The sequence below is a fragment of the Echeneis naucrates genome, chromosome 17, assembly GCF_900963305.1.
Source record: "Echeneis naucrates chromosome 17, fEcheNa1.1, whole genome shotgun sequence".
In the NCBI taxonomy this organism is placed as follows: Eukaryota; Metazoa; Chordata; class Actinopteri; order Carangiformes; family Echeneidae; genus Echeneis; species Echeneis naucrates.
Genome location: NC_042527.1, coordinates 4,669,493 through 4,687,399, shown reverse-complemented (window position 1 = coordinate 4,687,399; position 17,907 = coordinate 4,669,493). Strand labels below are relative to the sequence as shown.

The 17,907-nt window shown below is 43.2% G+C and overlaps 1 protein-coding gene across 6 annotated transcripts in view; it reads right to left on the bottom strand.

Moving 5' to 3' along the window:
* The window catches only part of rnf220a (ring finger protein 220a), a 161,828-nt gene extending 145,192 nt beyond the window's left edge, over positions 1 to 16,636 (bottom strand). For 4 of the 6 annotated variants that reach the window (XM_029524221.1, XM_029524225.1, XM_029524224.1 and 1 more), the window contains exons 1-2: positions 16,408 to 16,636; positions 2,465 to 3,679 (exon numbers count right to left, since the gene is read on the bottom strand). In XM_029524221.1, the coding sequence (XP_029380081.1) occupies positions 2,465 to 3,119 (655 nt within the window). In that variant the 5' untranslated portion in view covers positions 3,120 to 3,679; positions 16,408 to 16,636. Of the gene's footprint in view, positions 1 to 2,464; positions 3,680 to 5,315; positions 5,399 to 16,407 lie in introns of all 6 variants that reach the window. The other 2 variants (XM_029524223.1, XM_029524222.1) reach the window with 2 other exon arrangements.
* Between the last annotated feature and the right edge of the window lie 1,271 nt (positions 16,637 to 17,907).

Genomic DNA, 17,907 nt, shown 5'->3' with positions numbered 1-17,907 from the left:
CAGCATGAGGAACAAGAAAAACGATGTGTTTCCTGCCCTGCTCCAAGCGCTGACGTCATCATCAGTCATGTCTCATTACTGTAGCAGCGGAAAAATCTGCCTTTTCATGACAGTTCTAGATTGTGGCCATGTAATTAATGTTAACATAGATAAGACACATTTTTAACAACACCGTTCAAAGTTCAGGCTAAAATCTACAATGTCATGCTTCTTTGAGCGCACTGTTTGAGCTCCTCTGGAAGCCCGTCAGACTGAATCATCTGCTCCTAGGTATTTATTTTCCATCGCAAGCACGCAGGTTTTCACATAACAGTCTGTTCTGACGCTATGTGATCCTGAGCGTTATAAACCTCTTTTCACCGCGAGACTGTCGATAGGGTTCTACTGTAAACTGTGAAGCAGCACAGAAGCTGCTAGTTAGCTAATGTGTGTGTGTGCATGTGTGTGAAGCAGCATCCTCATGGGATTGTACCAAAGTGTTGTTTGTTCTTTACGCCTCCGCTGGACAGCCAAAACCAGTGAAGGAGAACCCATAATTCTTTTTCTGTAAGCAGTGCCTCTTCACATCCAATTGCATTAGAAGCCTATGGTAGGTGGAGGCTACTTGTGCCAAGATTTAACCTGATTAGATAAAAATTCAGCCGTTCCAAAAGACAGCACAGGGGGCTTGCACCCATCTCCCATTCGATTTCTGTCTTCTGTCTTAGCACTCATGAATCTGCAGTGGTGGCACATATGATAAGATAACCACAGTTCTCTTGAGCAAGACACTACCATTACCAATATTTGGTAATGCTGTAAACATTACCAAATATTGTTGCAATTAGTTAAAAGGTCACTCTAAAGCCTCTGATATCATGTTATTCAAGTAACCGATTATTTCTTTATATTTTCTTATCTCTCTCAGAGTACATGCTCTGATATCTCTGTCCTTCTTTTCCTCCTTTCTTTTTTTTAAACCACCCCCCACCGCCCAGCCAGAAGCTGGGTGTCATTTTCTCAATTTCATCCCTCTCTTTCTCGCTCTCTCTGCCTCTCCTGCGGTGGTCTTTTTATCGGATCAGTCTCAGGTCGTCGCCTTTGTCTCTCACATGTTCCATCAAGGATGTATCCCTCAAACTCAAGCGCACGCACACATGCGCGCACACACACACACACACACACACACACACACAGAAGCTCAGAGATTAAGGAGGACTGAAAGGAGCAAGAGTTAAGCAAAGACAAAAAGGAGGAAAGTTATGGTAAAAATAAGAGTGGAAATAGGAAATGTTTTCAGAAGGCAGAAATACTCTATGAGCATGTCTCCCTGTCTTTTTTCCGAATCTGTCACTGAGATCCGATGCAGCTTGTTGACATATGTAGGAGACGCCTGTGCTCAGCTGTCTGTGTGTCTGGTAGAGTGCTTGTGCACGCTTGGTTGTTTGTGTGCTTGCAACTACCACCCACAACCCATTCACACACACACACTGGCATGGTTTTGGGTAGGTGGGTAAATCTTTTGGCAGTAGTTGGGCCAGCATAGAGCTATGATGAATGCTGATGGCAAAGAGCATGGCTGGTCTCTGAACCAGTCATTCATACACATACATATACACACACAGCAGACACATACACACACACACACACACACACACACACACAGACAATACTAATCAGATTCCCAACGCGTGAGGGCCAAATGGCATCCTTCAACTGGTGAATGTTAATGTGACCAGTGGAGCTCTAGGGTTTGAGAAACAAGGGTGGGGGGAGCCAGGAGAGATGATGACAAGAGAACGTCGATGGGTTTGTTTATTGGCATGTGTGGTACTAGTGTGTGAACATTCGCAGTCTCTTCCTTGATTTTGCGTTTCTATCAAAGGAGTGTGTCCTAAAATATGGTGCATTCAGTTTAAGTAAAAAGCACGAACTGTTTTGCTAAAATGCAATGTGGGCATCTGTTTTTGATGCAAACAATAATCAAAACGTGAAAAACAGATCAGATCAGATCAGAGTAACATAAATTGTGCTGGGGTGTGTCTAAGAATTTTCATCATAAGTACAAACATTTTGAACAAGCTGAAGTTAAAGTGAAAGGATGACAAAGATTGGCAAGGACTGGAAGATACTTTCAGAAAAATAAAGTTCATTAAGTTTGAATGTTGGTGTGAGCATATTACGCAATAGGGTCCAATAATTCCTCTTAATATGCTTTACAAGCCAATTTTACATCCAGATAGGTAAGAATTGTGTATTAATTAAAACCTCAAATAAAGTGTTGCCATTATTATTGCAAGTCTCCAGCAGAGACATGATCTGAAAACAGTGGCTTTCACTTTATATAATGGTCATATCCATCACACTGTGCTTTCTGAAAAACTGTATATTTTTGCTTATTCAGGTTGTTTTTTTACAATTTGTTACACCATCTGTTTGTGCAGTTCAATGTGTTAGGGTTAGTGCAATGTAAATTGCTACTCACAGCGTTCAATGCGGTCCTCAGGGCTGGAGGAAGTCTCTCGATCAGACAGGAGGCCTGACACAGCAAAGATCTTTTTCCCGCTGTCCTCCACAGCTTTCAGGGCACTGCTGGGCGAGCCTCCAGGGGGGATCTGAGCGCCTCCAAAATCATACTCTTTCCCCTCTGCATCTGAGTACCGCAGGTGGGGTGAAGCATCTGCATCCAGGCAGCCTTTCAGGCGCTTGGCTGGGGTGAAAGCAGACTGATACCCGCCTGGTGCCCCATCCCGATCTTCCGGAGGCGAGGCAAAAGGCCTGAAGGCACCGACGCCACTGTGGTTCAGCATGGTGATTGGCGAGCAGTCCAGGTTAGGTGGGGCAAACTGATGATGGAGGTGGAGAAGGGACGGAGGGAAGTCCCTGTTGGGGAATCCCGGCGGGACTGCACCTTGCCGGTGGTACATTGATGCAAAAGTGTATGAACCATTGTTAAATGGCAAATGGACGTCTTTTTCAACAGAAACGGGAACGCCAAATGGACGTGGCTGCTGGCAGGGAATGGAGGCATCACGAGAAGCTTCTGCAGTGGAAGCCAGGACCATGAGGGCTGGGGAGGCCAGGGGATTGGGCAGGTAGGATGAGCTCTCCATTTTGAAGGCTGCCCTGTGGAGGTCCATATTTGGACAGAAGAAAGAGGTTGGGAGGTTTTTAGGAGGAAGAGGAAGAAATTATTCCTCCTCAGTGAGATTGGAGACAATGTCCAAGACCCTTGAAAAGGGTCTGAGGAAGTGGGGGAATCTGGTTCGGAGACTTCGAATGGAGAGCTTGGTTTTTGGAGGAAGGGGCTCAGATGAGAGCCACTCACAGGAAACAAGCGTTTTCTGGAAGAAATGAAGGTTGAGCATCCACCAATGTCAGTTCAGGTTACCTTGGATTCAGTTCATTTCTCTTCAGTAGAATTAAAGTTGATCTGTCTCCAGTCTAATTCTTCTCACCTCTGTTCAGCTCAGATCACTCCATGCCATAGAAGGGCAACCGGATTTGTCCAGATTTTACAGACCTCACAGTTTTGGAAAAGGTTCTTATTAATAAATACAATAAATTTTTAAGACTAAGTCTTGCCTCCTGGAAACAAAGTGGTTCAAGTTTGGAGAGTGTTGGAGGTGTTCTGGAAGCCAAATGGGTCCCGGGAAGGTGGACATCAAAGCTGGTTCCTCATCTTCCTGTGGTCTCCACACTGAGGAGATTTAAAAAGAAAAAAACACACACACACACACACACACACACACACACACAAGCATTAGATTTCAGTGATATTTTTATGATTATATCATTTTCCTTTTTAAAAAGTGTTTAAAATCAGCTTTCTTGGTTTTTAATATTCACAACAAAAACTATTTAATCCCTCTGGACACCCTATCACATTTATTTTTGGCCTCTTAAGTCTTGTCTTAATGATAGGTGCTTCCATACAGAAGAGTCTTGTCTTGTCCTCAATCTGTATGTAAAAGGAGAGCTTTAAAAAAAAAAAAAAAGAGCTGCTGGAAGCCAAGTCAAAGCCTCTGGGGTCAGAGTGTTTTTGGACGGACACTGTTGTTGAAACCATGAATTCAAAAACTCTTGGGAAAAAGTGTCACTGTTGCTCAAACCCTGTAAATAAAGAACTATTTCCAACCCCAAACTTCTCCCTGTTTCCCCTCCCCTTTCACTGCTCCTTTAAAAAAAAAAAAAAAAAAATCTCCAAACTGTTTCCACATCACATCTTTCCATTCCGATCTTCAACCCTCCACGTCTCATCTCTTTCCAAATGTCCCCTCCTCGTCCTCCACCCTCTTAATCTGACCATCTCCTCCTCCTATTCCTCTCCTCTCCATCCTCATCTCCTCTTCTGATCTTCCTTGCGCTATCTCTCTTCCCTCCCTCTCCCATCTCAGATCTTGGTCTAAGCCGCTTACTCTTACCATCTCCCAGGATCTTATTGGACCAGAACCACTTGTCTTAAGATAAGGGCACACACAAACACGCACACACACACACACACATACATTCACACTTCCCCCACAACCACACATCTGATAACAGGCTATGTGGCTCAATGTTTAGCTCGACACCCGAGTCGGTGGGGCGAACACCCCTTCACACTCTTGCAGCCTATGCTATCCTCTCTCCTATCTCCCTGTCTAACCACTTTTAAGTCCCCAATTTTACTATCTGTCCTTCCTTTCTCTTTACATCTCTCCTGTCAATCTCTTCTCTTCTCATCCCTCCATCTCTCCCTCCCTTCCCCATCTCTGCCTCCCTCTCCTCCCTTGGGTGATTCAGTTGGGTGATATTATATCAGCCCTCTCCATCTGCCATCCACGAGCCAGAGGAAATCTGACTGAGTGAATAAATTAGCCGTACTTGACCCCACGACCCCCCAGCATCCGTAGCAACAGACCAGAATCTTCCCAACTGGGGATTAGATCAGAGCATGCGATTGGTCGGCCTCAGGAACGCAGAGAGCCAGCCGATGAAACGACAAAATAACATTTCAGAGATTCTTATCCCCAAAGGGCAATTTGAAGGTTGTTGGCTTGTTAAGCAGCCAATATGGTAAGATTTAGGCTAGGTAAAGATGTGCTTGTAGTGCATAAGTGATTGTGGGATTTTCTGTGTCGCTCAAAAAAAAAAAAAAAATTATAATAAAAAAAAAAAAAGTACTGACAAAATGCTTTAATGTCATCGTGAATAATTCTACTTGAGTCTTTTAAAGCTGATCTAATTTAGAGGCCATGAGAGCTGTGTGAAATTCCCCACTGCACCACTGTGGCCTGAAAAGGTCAAACATGAAGTCATGTGCACATACGAAAACACGGTAAACACAAACTCACACAGTATCAAGTAGCAGCCTGGGCCGCTGTAGATGAGCTTCAAAGCTGTGTTGACTAGCAGCCAACATCAAGGGAGAAACTCCCTGGGAAATGAAAGAAGAAAATCTTTTATAGCTATCAGCTGTCCACAACACTCATTCAAATCAATTTCCAAACCTGATCTCAGCTTTGGCACGCTCATCCACCTCTCACACAAAGATACACACACACACACAAACACACACACACACATACATACATTCAAACCAACAACTGCCAAGAGAGAGGACAAGATCCAGAGACAGAGAAAGAGATGGGGGGGAGATGTGAGGTGTTTTACATTACCGCAAATGTACAGTAGGCGAGCGTGGAGTGTTGAGAACGGCTTACGCTAACACGCCTCTGGTCTGGACTCATGCCACAGAGTCATATTACGCACCTCCTCCTCCTCCTTTCACTGTCTCCTCTTTGCCTATGAAAATCCATCCTGCATACAGCACCTTGGAAATGTAGCTGTGACAAAACTCTTCTCTCTTCTGTCTTTGTCCCCTCCCTTTCTCCGTCTATCACTTCACTCCCTCACTCATGTTTCTCACTTTCCTAGGCCGGCCGGCCATCCGTCCTCTCTCTACCCCTCCCACGTTTGCTGTTCATGTTGTGGATCAGATCACGCTTTCTCCTGTGTAACCTCTAAAGTAGGAGTGTGTCGGAGGTGTTGATAAGGAGGTAATACACTGATAAGTACTGGGATATTTCAATTTTATTATCATTACCCAGCAGGCCGAAGGATGCCAAGCTGAGGGCCACCAACGTTGAAGCAGCCAATCCAATAAGAGGGTGGTAGATATTTTCCCTCGTAGTAAAGGGAGAAGAGACAAGGAAAATAAAGGACAGGAAGGAACGGAAAGGAAAGAAGAACGTGTGTCAACTTTTGTGTTGGGATTCGTATCTATTAATCATAAAAAAAACATATTGTGTCAGCGTGTAATTTACAATATATTCCAACTAAGCTTGTAATATCACACTAATAGAGGTGTCACAAAGTTGACAAAAGTCACTGATGTTTTCCAACAATCATGATGAGATGACACACACCTATGCATATCATCAATACACAAGCGTAATTACATCCAACACACATACGCACAAGCACAACGTCAGTCGTTGCCACTTACAATCCCATTTGCCACTTAGGGATACCACCCACACATTGTCTGACAGTGTGTAGATGCATTTTATAATAGAAAATGTCACAGGGGAACATTTACCACGCTGTCATAATTTGATTACAGTGTGCAAGAATGATACAGCTGTCAGTGCGATATTAAACACAAACAGCGAGGAGGGCTTTTCACATCAAATCTGCACTTGAAGTGACAATGTTGTAGCGGTTGGAGAAATTGCAGTGTCAACAACAATGTGCTTTAACATCATTCTGAGGGAAATTTCACTCGGGAAATATGAGCTACTGAAAGGAAAGATTTTGGGGGGCGGGAGGGTGGAGTCAGAGATTCTTGAGAAATAATTGGTAAATGCGGTCACAAACATTATGATTATTTGAATATAATGACAGAATATTACTTGCTAGTTGAGCAACATTTCAGGGGTTAAAATCATATTGTAGTATCATTTTAAACCTGCAGTGATAGGAAAAATTATGGCTTTTCAAAATAATGTTCCTTTGTAAACTAGAAAAAAAATGTCTTTGTCCTCCAAATGTTGCTCTTGATTTCCGTTTGTTTTTTGTTTTTTTTTTCTAAATCAGGAAGTGGAGAGAAACACAAGCAGCTCTGAGTGTCAGGATCAGAAAAGTGGTATGGAAAATAGGATGCAAATAACCACACTATAGTGACAAAGAGCGACCGTCTCATCAAAGACTTCCTTTATGTTGACTGGTCGGAATAAATATTTTTTTTTCTTGCATGGCTGCTTTGAGTGTGGAACCAATGTTTTTGCTGTTCCAATGTGTCACTGAAACTTGTCAGATAGAGTTTTCCCGTGCGTCTTGCTGAGTTTTGGAGAGGAACGAAGAGGAATCCAATTTTTAGTCATAAAAATGTCTTGTTGGCTGTGACTGGTATTATATGTGTGTGGAAAAGCAAAGCAGCTGAAGTTTCTTCTTTTTTTTTTTCTTTTTCTTTTTTTAATGGAGACAGAAAGGAAAGCAGTCAGAACCGCAGGCCTCTCTGTATGCATGTGTGTGTGTGTGTGTGTGTGTGTGTGTGTGTGTGTGTGTGTGTGTGTGTGTGTGTGTGTATGTGTGTGTGTGAGTGTGCTCTTCCTGGTTCATAGGTATATTTAGAGAGTGTTGACAATTGTGAATGTGCCACTTTTCCATTTTATTACAAAAGATCCCTGGCTGCGTCATTCACCTCATCTGATAGATTAGCACATATCCACACACAAACCAGATCATCTATATATAGAGTACTTACATTAATACCGCACAACATATTTTGAATCTTCATCGAACTGCAGCAACTTCAAGTGAATGTTCAAAACTATCAAAATAGCAGTTTTCATATAATTGGATCTGGTATTTAACAAAGAGTGGCCTGAACTTTGTGGCATAGCAGAGAAAAGGCAAATCTCCTGTGAACAAAATGTTTGGGTCAAAAGGCCTGAGCTACAATTTACAGTCCCTTAAATCTGCCCTCAGCCTCCACTTCCACACACACACTGTGCTTCTCTCCAGCTTATTTACCCTCCACTGGAAGCCTCGACACGTCTCATTTCAGTGAAACTACAGCACTGCACATTTTCACCACTGTAAAACTCAACCAAATTAAAATTAAATCATAGGCAGGCATCGAAAACATCAACTTCCTGGGCTCAACACAGAATAATAATTGCTAATAAATTTGCCAATAATTTAAAAATATGTCTGAAAAAATAGTAACATCTGATTTGTATTATTGAGTAAAAAAAATTGGATTTTTCATATGAACGACAATTTCATAGATGGAACATATAACATCTAATCACCAAAATTATGAACGATATTCATGAAAGAAGGCCTTGTGTTAAGTTCAGCAGCAGGTGATCATTTTCTAAATTATGTTTAAATGACAGAAAACATTCACAATAAGAATGTTGAGATATGTGCTTTGGACACTTGACACTCAAGGTCTGCAGCGTGTTCTTCAATCGATTTGTTAAAAGAAGGTGCGGGGTAAAACCAAAAACATGAAAATTCACCCAGCCAATACACAATCAACAACACTGTGGTTTAAACCCCGCTCTCAGATATGAAGCATTTGCCGTCAAGGCATCACACGTGGAGAAAGACTAAGAGAGTAAACTGTGTCTGAACAGAAAGAGTGTGTGTGTGTGTGTGTGTGTGTGTGTGTGTGTGTCTGACCAGCAGACAGGTCAACTCTGTATTCAAGACAGACTGCAGTGTTTGTACTTGTGCATGACTAGGCGTGTGCCTGTATGTGTTTGCTGATGTCCGAAGTAACTGTCGATACTATTGAAATCTACTCATTCATGTCTGGCCATGAGGCAAAGCTCAAATGTCCTTGTGAATAAGAATCACACCCATTTATCCCTCCCCACCCCATATTATTTGTGCTTGTCTTTCTTTTCAGATTCAAAACATTTGATATGAAACATTTTTTAAATATACAATTTTATGTTTCTCTGTTTTGTTTTTGTTTTGTTTTTTTTACTGTTCTTTCTGTCATCTTCCTTATGAAATCTGTAACCAGGTTATCAAATCATTCGACTCCTGCATTTAAATGGAAATATTTTTATGAGCAGAGTATGTTTGTGTGTGTGTGTGTGTGTGTGTGTGTGTATACAGTGAGATTTAATAATAGACAGATGCACATCATCCTGAGGTGGATAATGACACTTGGGCAATATTCAGCAACAAAATCAATAAGAATTGGACAAGCTTGTGGGAGTGAAAATGCAAGCTTTCTGTAGCAGTCCACTAACAGCAAATATACTTTGTAGAAGGTGCTACTTAAAGTAATCCAAGGTACTTTCAAGTAATTCATGTTTTTGAGGTGGAAAATGTTTCATATATTCTGTCAAGCCAAACCAAGAAGAACAGAACAAACAAAAAAACAAAAAGATTTACTCCTAAAATAAACCTTTATGAGTTTGAAGGCATACCCATAGCCAGGAGTCAGAAATCCTTCTGGATGCCGGCCCCGACCTGTAGTATGGATTTCTATTCACTGGAGCACCAGCAAGGCCCAATCAGCACGGCCAACTAAGTTCTGGTACCAGACAAGGCTAAATGGGAAAAGCACACCAATCCACTGCTCATAGATTACCATCATCAAAGTGTACTTTTGGCTCATTGGTAAACCATATCTGTCTGAGCATTTTTCTACTCTTTTGTTTCCCTGAAATGATGTTAATCACACTTGACTCTTGCTTGGCTGCTGTCAGGTGCATCAGTACTGCCCTAAGCTCTGGGAAGGCCTGACCTGCACTGAACACATTCTCCATGTGATATCTTTAGAAAACTCAATAATAATCATCGCAATAATAAATAATAATAATGGAAATCTCAGACTGAAGGACAGAATCACACACACAAAATTCTTTTCCACTTGAAATCAACCATTTCTCTGTGCTTTGTCTATGTTGGAAACTCATAAGGCTCTGCCTGCCACTGCGACCAGCAGAGAAGATACTGATCCAATAGCGGATGATCTGCTTTTATATTTAGCTATTTCTTTTCAAGTCATAAGACCCTAAATGTCAGTTGTTTTACAGATGAGGCACGCAAACTCAAAAAACCCAGCAAATGACATCAGGTCACTGCTCGTCGCTGGCCGGCAGGTGACAAAGTTGTTTGCTGTCCTGCAAGAGTGTTAGGGAATGAGTGAGTGTGTGGCACTACTCATGCCTGCTATCACTCTTTATTGCTGTGCTGTGCTTTGCTGGAGTGTACAACAGCAGCCACTAATCTAGCTGGTTGGCAAGCAGACAGGCGGCTGGCTGGCCGATTTGTACTACAGGCTGCATGCAAGTACAAGCCAATTAGTTTGAGTTTAACAAGGGAAGACTGTTGCCAGGTACACTGCTCTTGCTGTAATAACCCTCCGTCGTGCAGTTAATAATCATAATGCCGACAAAGGGGGACTTCTTTGTGCAGAGCAGATTAGGTCATTTCTCTTTAGGCATGAGAGGTCAAAGGTCAGAGTCTGATAGAGACCCGCAGAGCTGGAAGCGTAAACCAACAACTAAATCTTTAGATTATCACCAGGCCGCTGAGCAGAAGAGGCAGGATATCAAACTCCTTATGTGTAGACATGCAGATGCAACGTCTGAGTTCCTGCAGGTAGGTGTGTGTGTGTGTGTCCGGTGTATTCATGCACGGGTCGGTTAGATCAGCCTCCCTGTATCAGTCTCGTCTCCTGCCTGGCTGCACTGAGAAAAATGATAAGTAGGCTACACAAATACTGCCTGTCTGCAATCGATGGACGCAAATGCACCAACAGTGTCTTCTGGGGGAGGTGTGTGTGAGGGTGAGGATGAGGGTAAGAGGGAGGGAGGGGGGTGGTAAGGTAGATGTGTGTGTGCGTAGGGGGGTGAATATTAGCTTATTTTCCAAGTAGAGAGCTTGTGTGATCCAGCTCATGTTATAAATTGACGAATGATCGGGGTGGGGGGGTCTAAGAGAGATACGATATGTCGGGTGTGGTGGGGGTGTAGGCGGGGGATGGAGGGAGAGAGAGGGGGAGATCGGAGGCCGATAGAGACAGAGAGAAAGAGACACAGTGCAATATGGAGAATAGAAAGTATCTGACATCCGACACAACTTCTACAACCGTACTGCTCCCCCCCCCACCCCAAAGCCTCCCCATTAGGCTAATTCTTTGACTTTCTCTTGTTGCCGATAGCAACTCGGAGTGATATTTCCCCCCTGTAACGGCATTACCAAAGGCTGCCTTCTCCAATGCAATCAGACCATTAAACACAGCACTGCATCCCCTCCACGGTGTGATTTCCTTCCAATAGAAAATGACTGGACGTGAGCTACTCCTCTTTCCTGTCATCAATAAAAGGAATAATTGGCTCTGCATATGAGCAGTGAGAGGATGAACTGCAGCTTCATGGCTGCTTGTTACAAATAATAATTCAATAAAACTGAAGCCAAACATTTCTGAGCATTCCCTGCCTTTCCATATATATCATTTTGTAAAGTATGATTAAAAGTTTCTGAGCAGTAACATATATTGGAAATTCACATTTAATACTAAAACAAATGCTTCTTGTTTGCTTGTGTTTCTCTAATTGTCCAAAACACACAAACAACAATAACGAATATGACAAAATATGGCAAAAGAAAAAAAAAAAAAAAAAGTTTAAATATTAAACAAATGACAAAAATAAATAAATAAACAAAACGTGCGTTCCGGACAGGCTGCAATTTGCAGCGAAGAGGAAACATTTGGTCGGTTTGATGAGCAGACAGCTGCAACAATATCCATCCATGAAATGACTCCATCCGGCGGCGCGCGGCTTAATCACGGTGATTATGACGCGATAACGACACAACAATAACAACAAGTTTAAGGATGCAGGACGCGCACTCCCTTTCCAAGAGGGGGGGGGGGGGTCCTCTCTCTCTCTCTCGCACTCTCTCCGTATTCAAACACTTTTTATTTGCCGGCGACGCGCTTATTTCAAATACAGTCTGCATGTCAAATCAGCTCCCGTGCGCGCTGTTTATTAGCACAATAAACTTGCGGGAGGGGGGGGGGGGGCACTTCTTCAAGAGCGGGTTCTGCTTTTAATAAAGAAGGAGGAATTAGTACATATTGATAGGACTTAATAGACCGAGTGGGGTCATCAAAGTAGTCAGAGCGATGCACGGTTAATTTACTCACTGTCATGGTGTGTGTGAGAAAAATCCTCATACATGTGCAGAAAGGTCTGAATAATTATGACGTTAGGGGACATTTGTTCAGAAAGAGAGAATGAGACTAATTTTAAAAAGCGTTTAATTTATTTATTTGATTGCTTGTTTGTTTGTTTGTTTGTTTGCTTGCTTTTGCAACACAACGTTTAATGTATCATTCGCTTCTTGATCACTCGCTCTGACTCATCTATCAGAGAGCTGGCGGGAAATAAAACGCGACAAGCAGCGTAAATACACACGAAGTTCCCCAAAATCGAATCAAATAAAAATAAATTACTTCCCCTTTTAGCTCCACCATCTCCACGCTGATGGTTTGGACGCCGCTTCTTGATCATTTCAGACGCGATAAAAATCACAATAAATCCGGTGAGATTGTTTGATTTTATTATTAGGCCTGTTTCCAGTTATTATTTATTGGCGCTGTTGTTGTTGTTGTTATTATTACTATTATTATTATTATTATTATTATTATCATCCTTATTTTGGATGTGACGCTTCCTCTGGATCCAAATTAGAATAAACTTTGTGTCCCTGCGGCCATCGACCCAGGAGCGAGGTGTGAAATGGACATTAATTTTAGTTCACTTGTCGCTGCGCAAAGTAGGGAGATCAATGGCGAGCAATAACAGCTGACTGCTGAGGGGGGTTAGGAGGAGGCGGGGGGGGGGGGGGGGGTCGAAAACGCTGACAAATAAATGATCTTTTGCTACTTTTACCTCGACACTTTCCTCTTCGCGCCTACAAGACTCTTCCTCCTCTGGGAGGAGTGTGGGGAAGAGAGGAAGAGCAGATAATCAAGGCCAAATAATGAATACATAAAGATGACATATAATTCTGACACTTTTCATTTTCAACAAATCCGAAACGTCACACGGCTTGATTTTGTTGAGAAAAACAATTGTGCAGATTTTATTGCAACTAAATTTCAAAGACGCGCACTCCGCTTCAATCGGAAATAATTTCATTCATGCGTTTAAATGTAAACAAAATAAGCTTAAAATCGGAAGGGAACACGGAGACCGCATTAAGTAGCTCATTTAACATTTTTTAAGTTCAAAATAAAATACACAAGAAGTTCTAATCGCTTTCACATTAAATGAGACATTAGAAATATCGGGCCTTAGGGGCGCGTTCAAATGTTAATATCAGCGGTGGCCTGTAAATCATCAGCTCTGACAACTGAGGCGGAAAGAATAAAATGATTCAAATAGCGAAAAGGTGCTGTATTACAGTGGAAGACAGCATCTCCCAGCGAAGGCAAAAGAAAAAAAAACAACTTTAAATAGACAAAATGCCTTTTTAATCTCCCTTAAAACAATAAGCAATTAAAAAAAAACACTTTTTACGAAACGCTTTGTTTAAATTGCAAACATCTAATGTGAGAAATGAGAGTGAAATAATTCTGATAATTCTTCCTGAAATACTTATTAACATGTCATTAAATACAGTTATCTAGGAATCAATCTATGGTGTTATAAAAGCAGCTCCGGTGTGTGTGAAGATTATTTGAGAAATATATATGACAAATTAAGCTGCTGTCTGAATCGATCACTCATTAGTATTATTTATTAACACTTGGGATTTTATGAAGGCACAGGAGGAACGGGCTCAGCGCTGGAGTTCGGGTGTCATGGCACACTGATAAATATGGGGGGGGGGGGAATCAAACCGGCATAAAACAAACAAAAGAAAAAGCTGATTATTGTGCAGTAAATTGTGTAAATGAGAAAACAGAAACTTCTACAGTCGGAAAGAGACTCGACTTCACATCATCGTATCGCTTGTGATTCCATTTCAATAAGATTTTCCCTGTCAGTTCATCTCCCCTCCGCTTTTGAAAGATAATTATTGTTCCTTAATGTGTTTAGTTGGAAAATAAAACGTCTGGGCTGCTCTTTGGAAGTGACGGGCCGGTTGATCTGACAATCGATAAAATCAATTTGAAAGGATCCATCTTCCCGTCACGATCCCCTGGATCTGAAACAGACTTTTCTGATATATATTTTTTAAAGGGACTATAATTCAATCTCCGCATCGCGTTGAGTTCAATGACCCGCCTCGGGCGCACCTTTGCTCCAAAAGTGCGTTTTTACGCGCTATTTATTGCGGGCGCTGAGAGGACTTGAAAATTACTTCTAATGGCTCTGCTGAATTTTCCCCCACACTACTAATTTTATTATTCCCTCTTCTGGGTGTTGCGGCTTTTTGTGCGGCGGTGCGCGTGAACCGGGCGCGTGCGCGACCACTCACTTGTTTGTCTCTTATGAGGTCTGTGAGTTTAAAATACCTCGTGGATGTGATTAAAATGGGGCGCGCGCACGGGCAAAGGAGTAAAGGGCTGCGCAGAAGTTGGTGAAAAATTCCTGAGCAGAAAAAAAAGCCCCTCATCTCTAATGTCTGCGTCCGCAATTCTGGATAGAAACTTTTTAGAACCAAGTCAAAACATGAAATTAAATAAAAACTAATAAAGAGAGGCTTCAGTAGGGGCCTACACTATGTGCGATATTAGGGGGACACAAAAAGGAAAAAAGTAGAGAAAAATGGACAGAAACTCTGATTTCGAAAGCGGGAGTTGTTTGACGAAGTGCAGAAAAATAAAGCTGGCTTGTGTTAAAAGCAACGAGCTCTTCTTTCTTCCTCGTGAGACGAGCCAGTGATCCAGAAATGTAAATGAAAACACGACTGTTGTATTCCTGGTACAGACTCAACAGTCGCGGGAAGCGGTGCTTGGGGGAAACCGACTTCAGCTCAAGGCGCTCGGTGATGAAGCTGGGAGACCCCGGGGAGTTCCTTTGGCTGGGCGCTGCTTATTTAAGGGAAGGATGTAAATTATAGTAGCTCCCTTGTTAACAGGTGTTTCCCAACTGCGTTTAGGCCAGTCTATGTGTGTTTGTGTTTGTGTGTGTGTGTTTGTCTGTATGTGCGCGCGCGCGCGCGCGCATCTCACGCAGCATGTCTCCTTTTTAAATCCAAACCTCTCTGAGAGAAACAGAATAATTTGTTACACATTTGAGAGGACACACTCGCTGCGAGGACGATTTCGTTTTTCTATTTCTGCTCTTCTTCATTTGAAGAACTCATTTGGATTTTCTTTCAACTGCCACAGTCGCATTTGCGTAAATAAAGCAAAAACAATAAATAAATACATAAAGTAAAAATCACAACATCCAATATTAATTAATCTATAAATTCTCTTAGTAAGCTTCACTGCCACTTCGGCGCAGGACTCCTTCACACACTTGTTTCTATGAGAAGCCGTGCTGGAGCTAAACTAACGGGGCCAATATGCTGCAGTTAAAGCCACATGTCCTGATCGTTATGTGCGCTTTAGTGCTCCACAGCAACTGTAACTTTCACTGAAAACCAACCGTAGAAGTATTCAGTGAGCTGTAACCCCCCTCCGCCCCCAGTTCATTTGAACTCCACAGCAGATATATTCACAGTAGGCCCGCGTACTAAAGTTCATCAGGCGGTTGAGGGGTTTGCTGTGTAATGATGGGAAGGTCTGCAGAAATGGTGCAGATTTGCTCTCATTGAACTGAACTATTTTTTTTATGTCAACTGGGATGTTTTTTTTTTATATATAGATATACTTTTTCAATCTTTTTTGAAGATCACATATTCTAATGTGCTTCTTGAAAAGCTTTGTGCAAAATCAAGAATCCCAGTCATGAGAAGTTGGAATATTGGCAGAAGCGTGTGGCCGCGCAGCTTCCCTGCAGCACACTCTTCTGCGGTGACGGTAATGTCTGTGCACTGTCACTGACACACACACACACACACACACACACACACACACACACACAATCCTCCGCCATTCAAGTGTTTTCAACAACACACTTTTCTTGTTTGGGAATCTCGCTTGTGCGCGCACACCCACTGGGTTGTGTAGTGTATTGCCTAGAGATATAAACGCACACGCACTAACGCGTATGCGCATAAAGGTCCGTGTCCAAACACTGTCCCTGTGCCGGGACTTCTCTTTTTTTTTTTTTCTTTCTTTCTTTTTTTTTTTTTTTTTTTGGGGGGGGGTGTCTGTTTTGGATTTTTTTCCACGCGAAACAAAACAGAGTCAAAGCGCGCAATCCCACTGAAAGTTTAGTGAAAGGACCAGAACCCCGTTTCCAAAGCAGGCAGGACGGCGGGACGCGGAAAAAAGGCGTGGAGGCGTAAAATGTGTCAAACCCAACAACAACAACAACAACATAAAAACAGTCAGTTACTCACATCGCCGTGGCAGAATCCGCTTCTTTTACAGACGATTCCTCGGTTCCCAGCTTCTTTTTCAGATTTTTTTTCCTCGGGTTTTTTTTTTTTTTTTTTTTTTATCCTCACAACAAACCGAAAACTTTTGAACGGAGTGGGAATATCGGCGGCACCGGCCCGTGTGGCTGTTGCGCAGCAGCACCGGAGATAACGGGAGGCTCTTTGGGAGGCAGAAGTAGTTAACACCTCCCTGTTAGGTTACCAAAGCGCAGCCAGAGAGGAGGACACAGAGGGAGAGAGAGAGTCAGAGAGAGACAGAGAGAGAGAGGGAGGGAGAGAGAGAGAGGGGGGAGGACAAGGGGGTGGTGGAGGGGGGGGGGTGGGGGGGGTAGAATGAGAAGCTGTCTTTTCCGCGAACACTGTGTAAAGTGGCTATCAATAGCGCAATCGCGCGAACAGCCTCTCCGCTGGAGACACTGGGAGGGACGGTCGACTGAGAGGACGGAGCGGCCGCCGGAGCAGCGCAGGATCTGCGAGACGGTGGCGGCCAGTGGAGGAGGCGGTGGCGGCGCTGGTGTGAGGAGGGGGAGGAGGAGGGAATGGTGGGGGTCTCATTGTGCTCAAAAGCGACGTGTGTAAGGCTTGGAGCTGGGCTATGCGAGGCTGAGCGGGCAGTGTGTGGGGTGGACGTGGGACAGGGAGGAGGAAGGGGGAGGGGGGGGGGGGGGGGGGTCCAGGGTCCGGCTAGCTCCGAGGTGTAGTGCTGCCGCGCAGCGCTCGGTTCGCTCACTGACTGAAACACAGACGCACGCTCACTCATCTGAGCTCTTTCTGATTAAAACAATACACTTGTTTTCTGTATCTGGGCTCCTTTGAGCTTTTCCTCTCGGGCCTCAGTGAGCTTTAAACAGAAGGACTTCGGCTGGGATTCACAGAGACTCTTCGGCAAGATAAAAAAAAAAAAAAATATCAACACATCCAAAATGAGGCTTCCTTCCTCAAAATGAAGAGGATGATTAAGAGGAAATGGAAAAATGAACGTGGGATGAATGAAGTTCTGCCCCCCACCCCCCACCCCCCCCGACCGACTGCCTTGCTCCCCGGGGTTATTTCCACTGCGCTTTGTGCGCAAAGTGAATGAATTATCCCCCTCCTCTCTCTCTCGCTCTCTCTCTCTCTGAGACTGCTGCTTGCCATAAAGCCAATGAAGTCCACCTCCTAACAAAAAGAGGTGGACTACCAGACACTCTTATAAAGTGCATGCACTGCAGACTGAAGTTAGTGAGACTGAGGGAAGTTTACCAAACCCAGCGCTGTGCGGCGAAGTCCCGGCATCGATCCTCCAAAACAAGACAGTGGCAAATGAAGTGGGTGTAATTTATGGCAGAAATGATCATTATAATAGGCTATTTAAATTCTCCTTAACTAACCCGATTAGGAAACATTGGATTAAGCTTTGTAGAAATGAAAAACAGAATCTGAGACGCTTTAATTTTCTCCTCCTCCATTCAAACTGAGCTT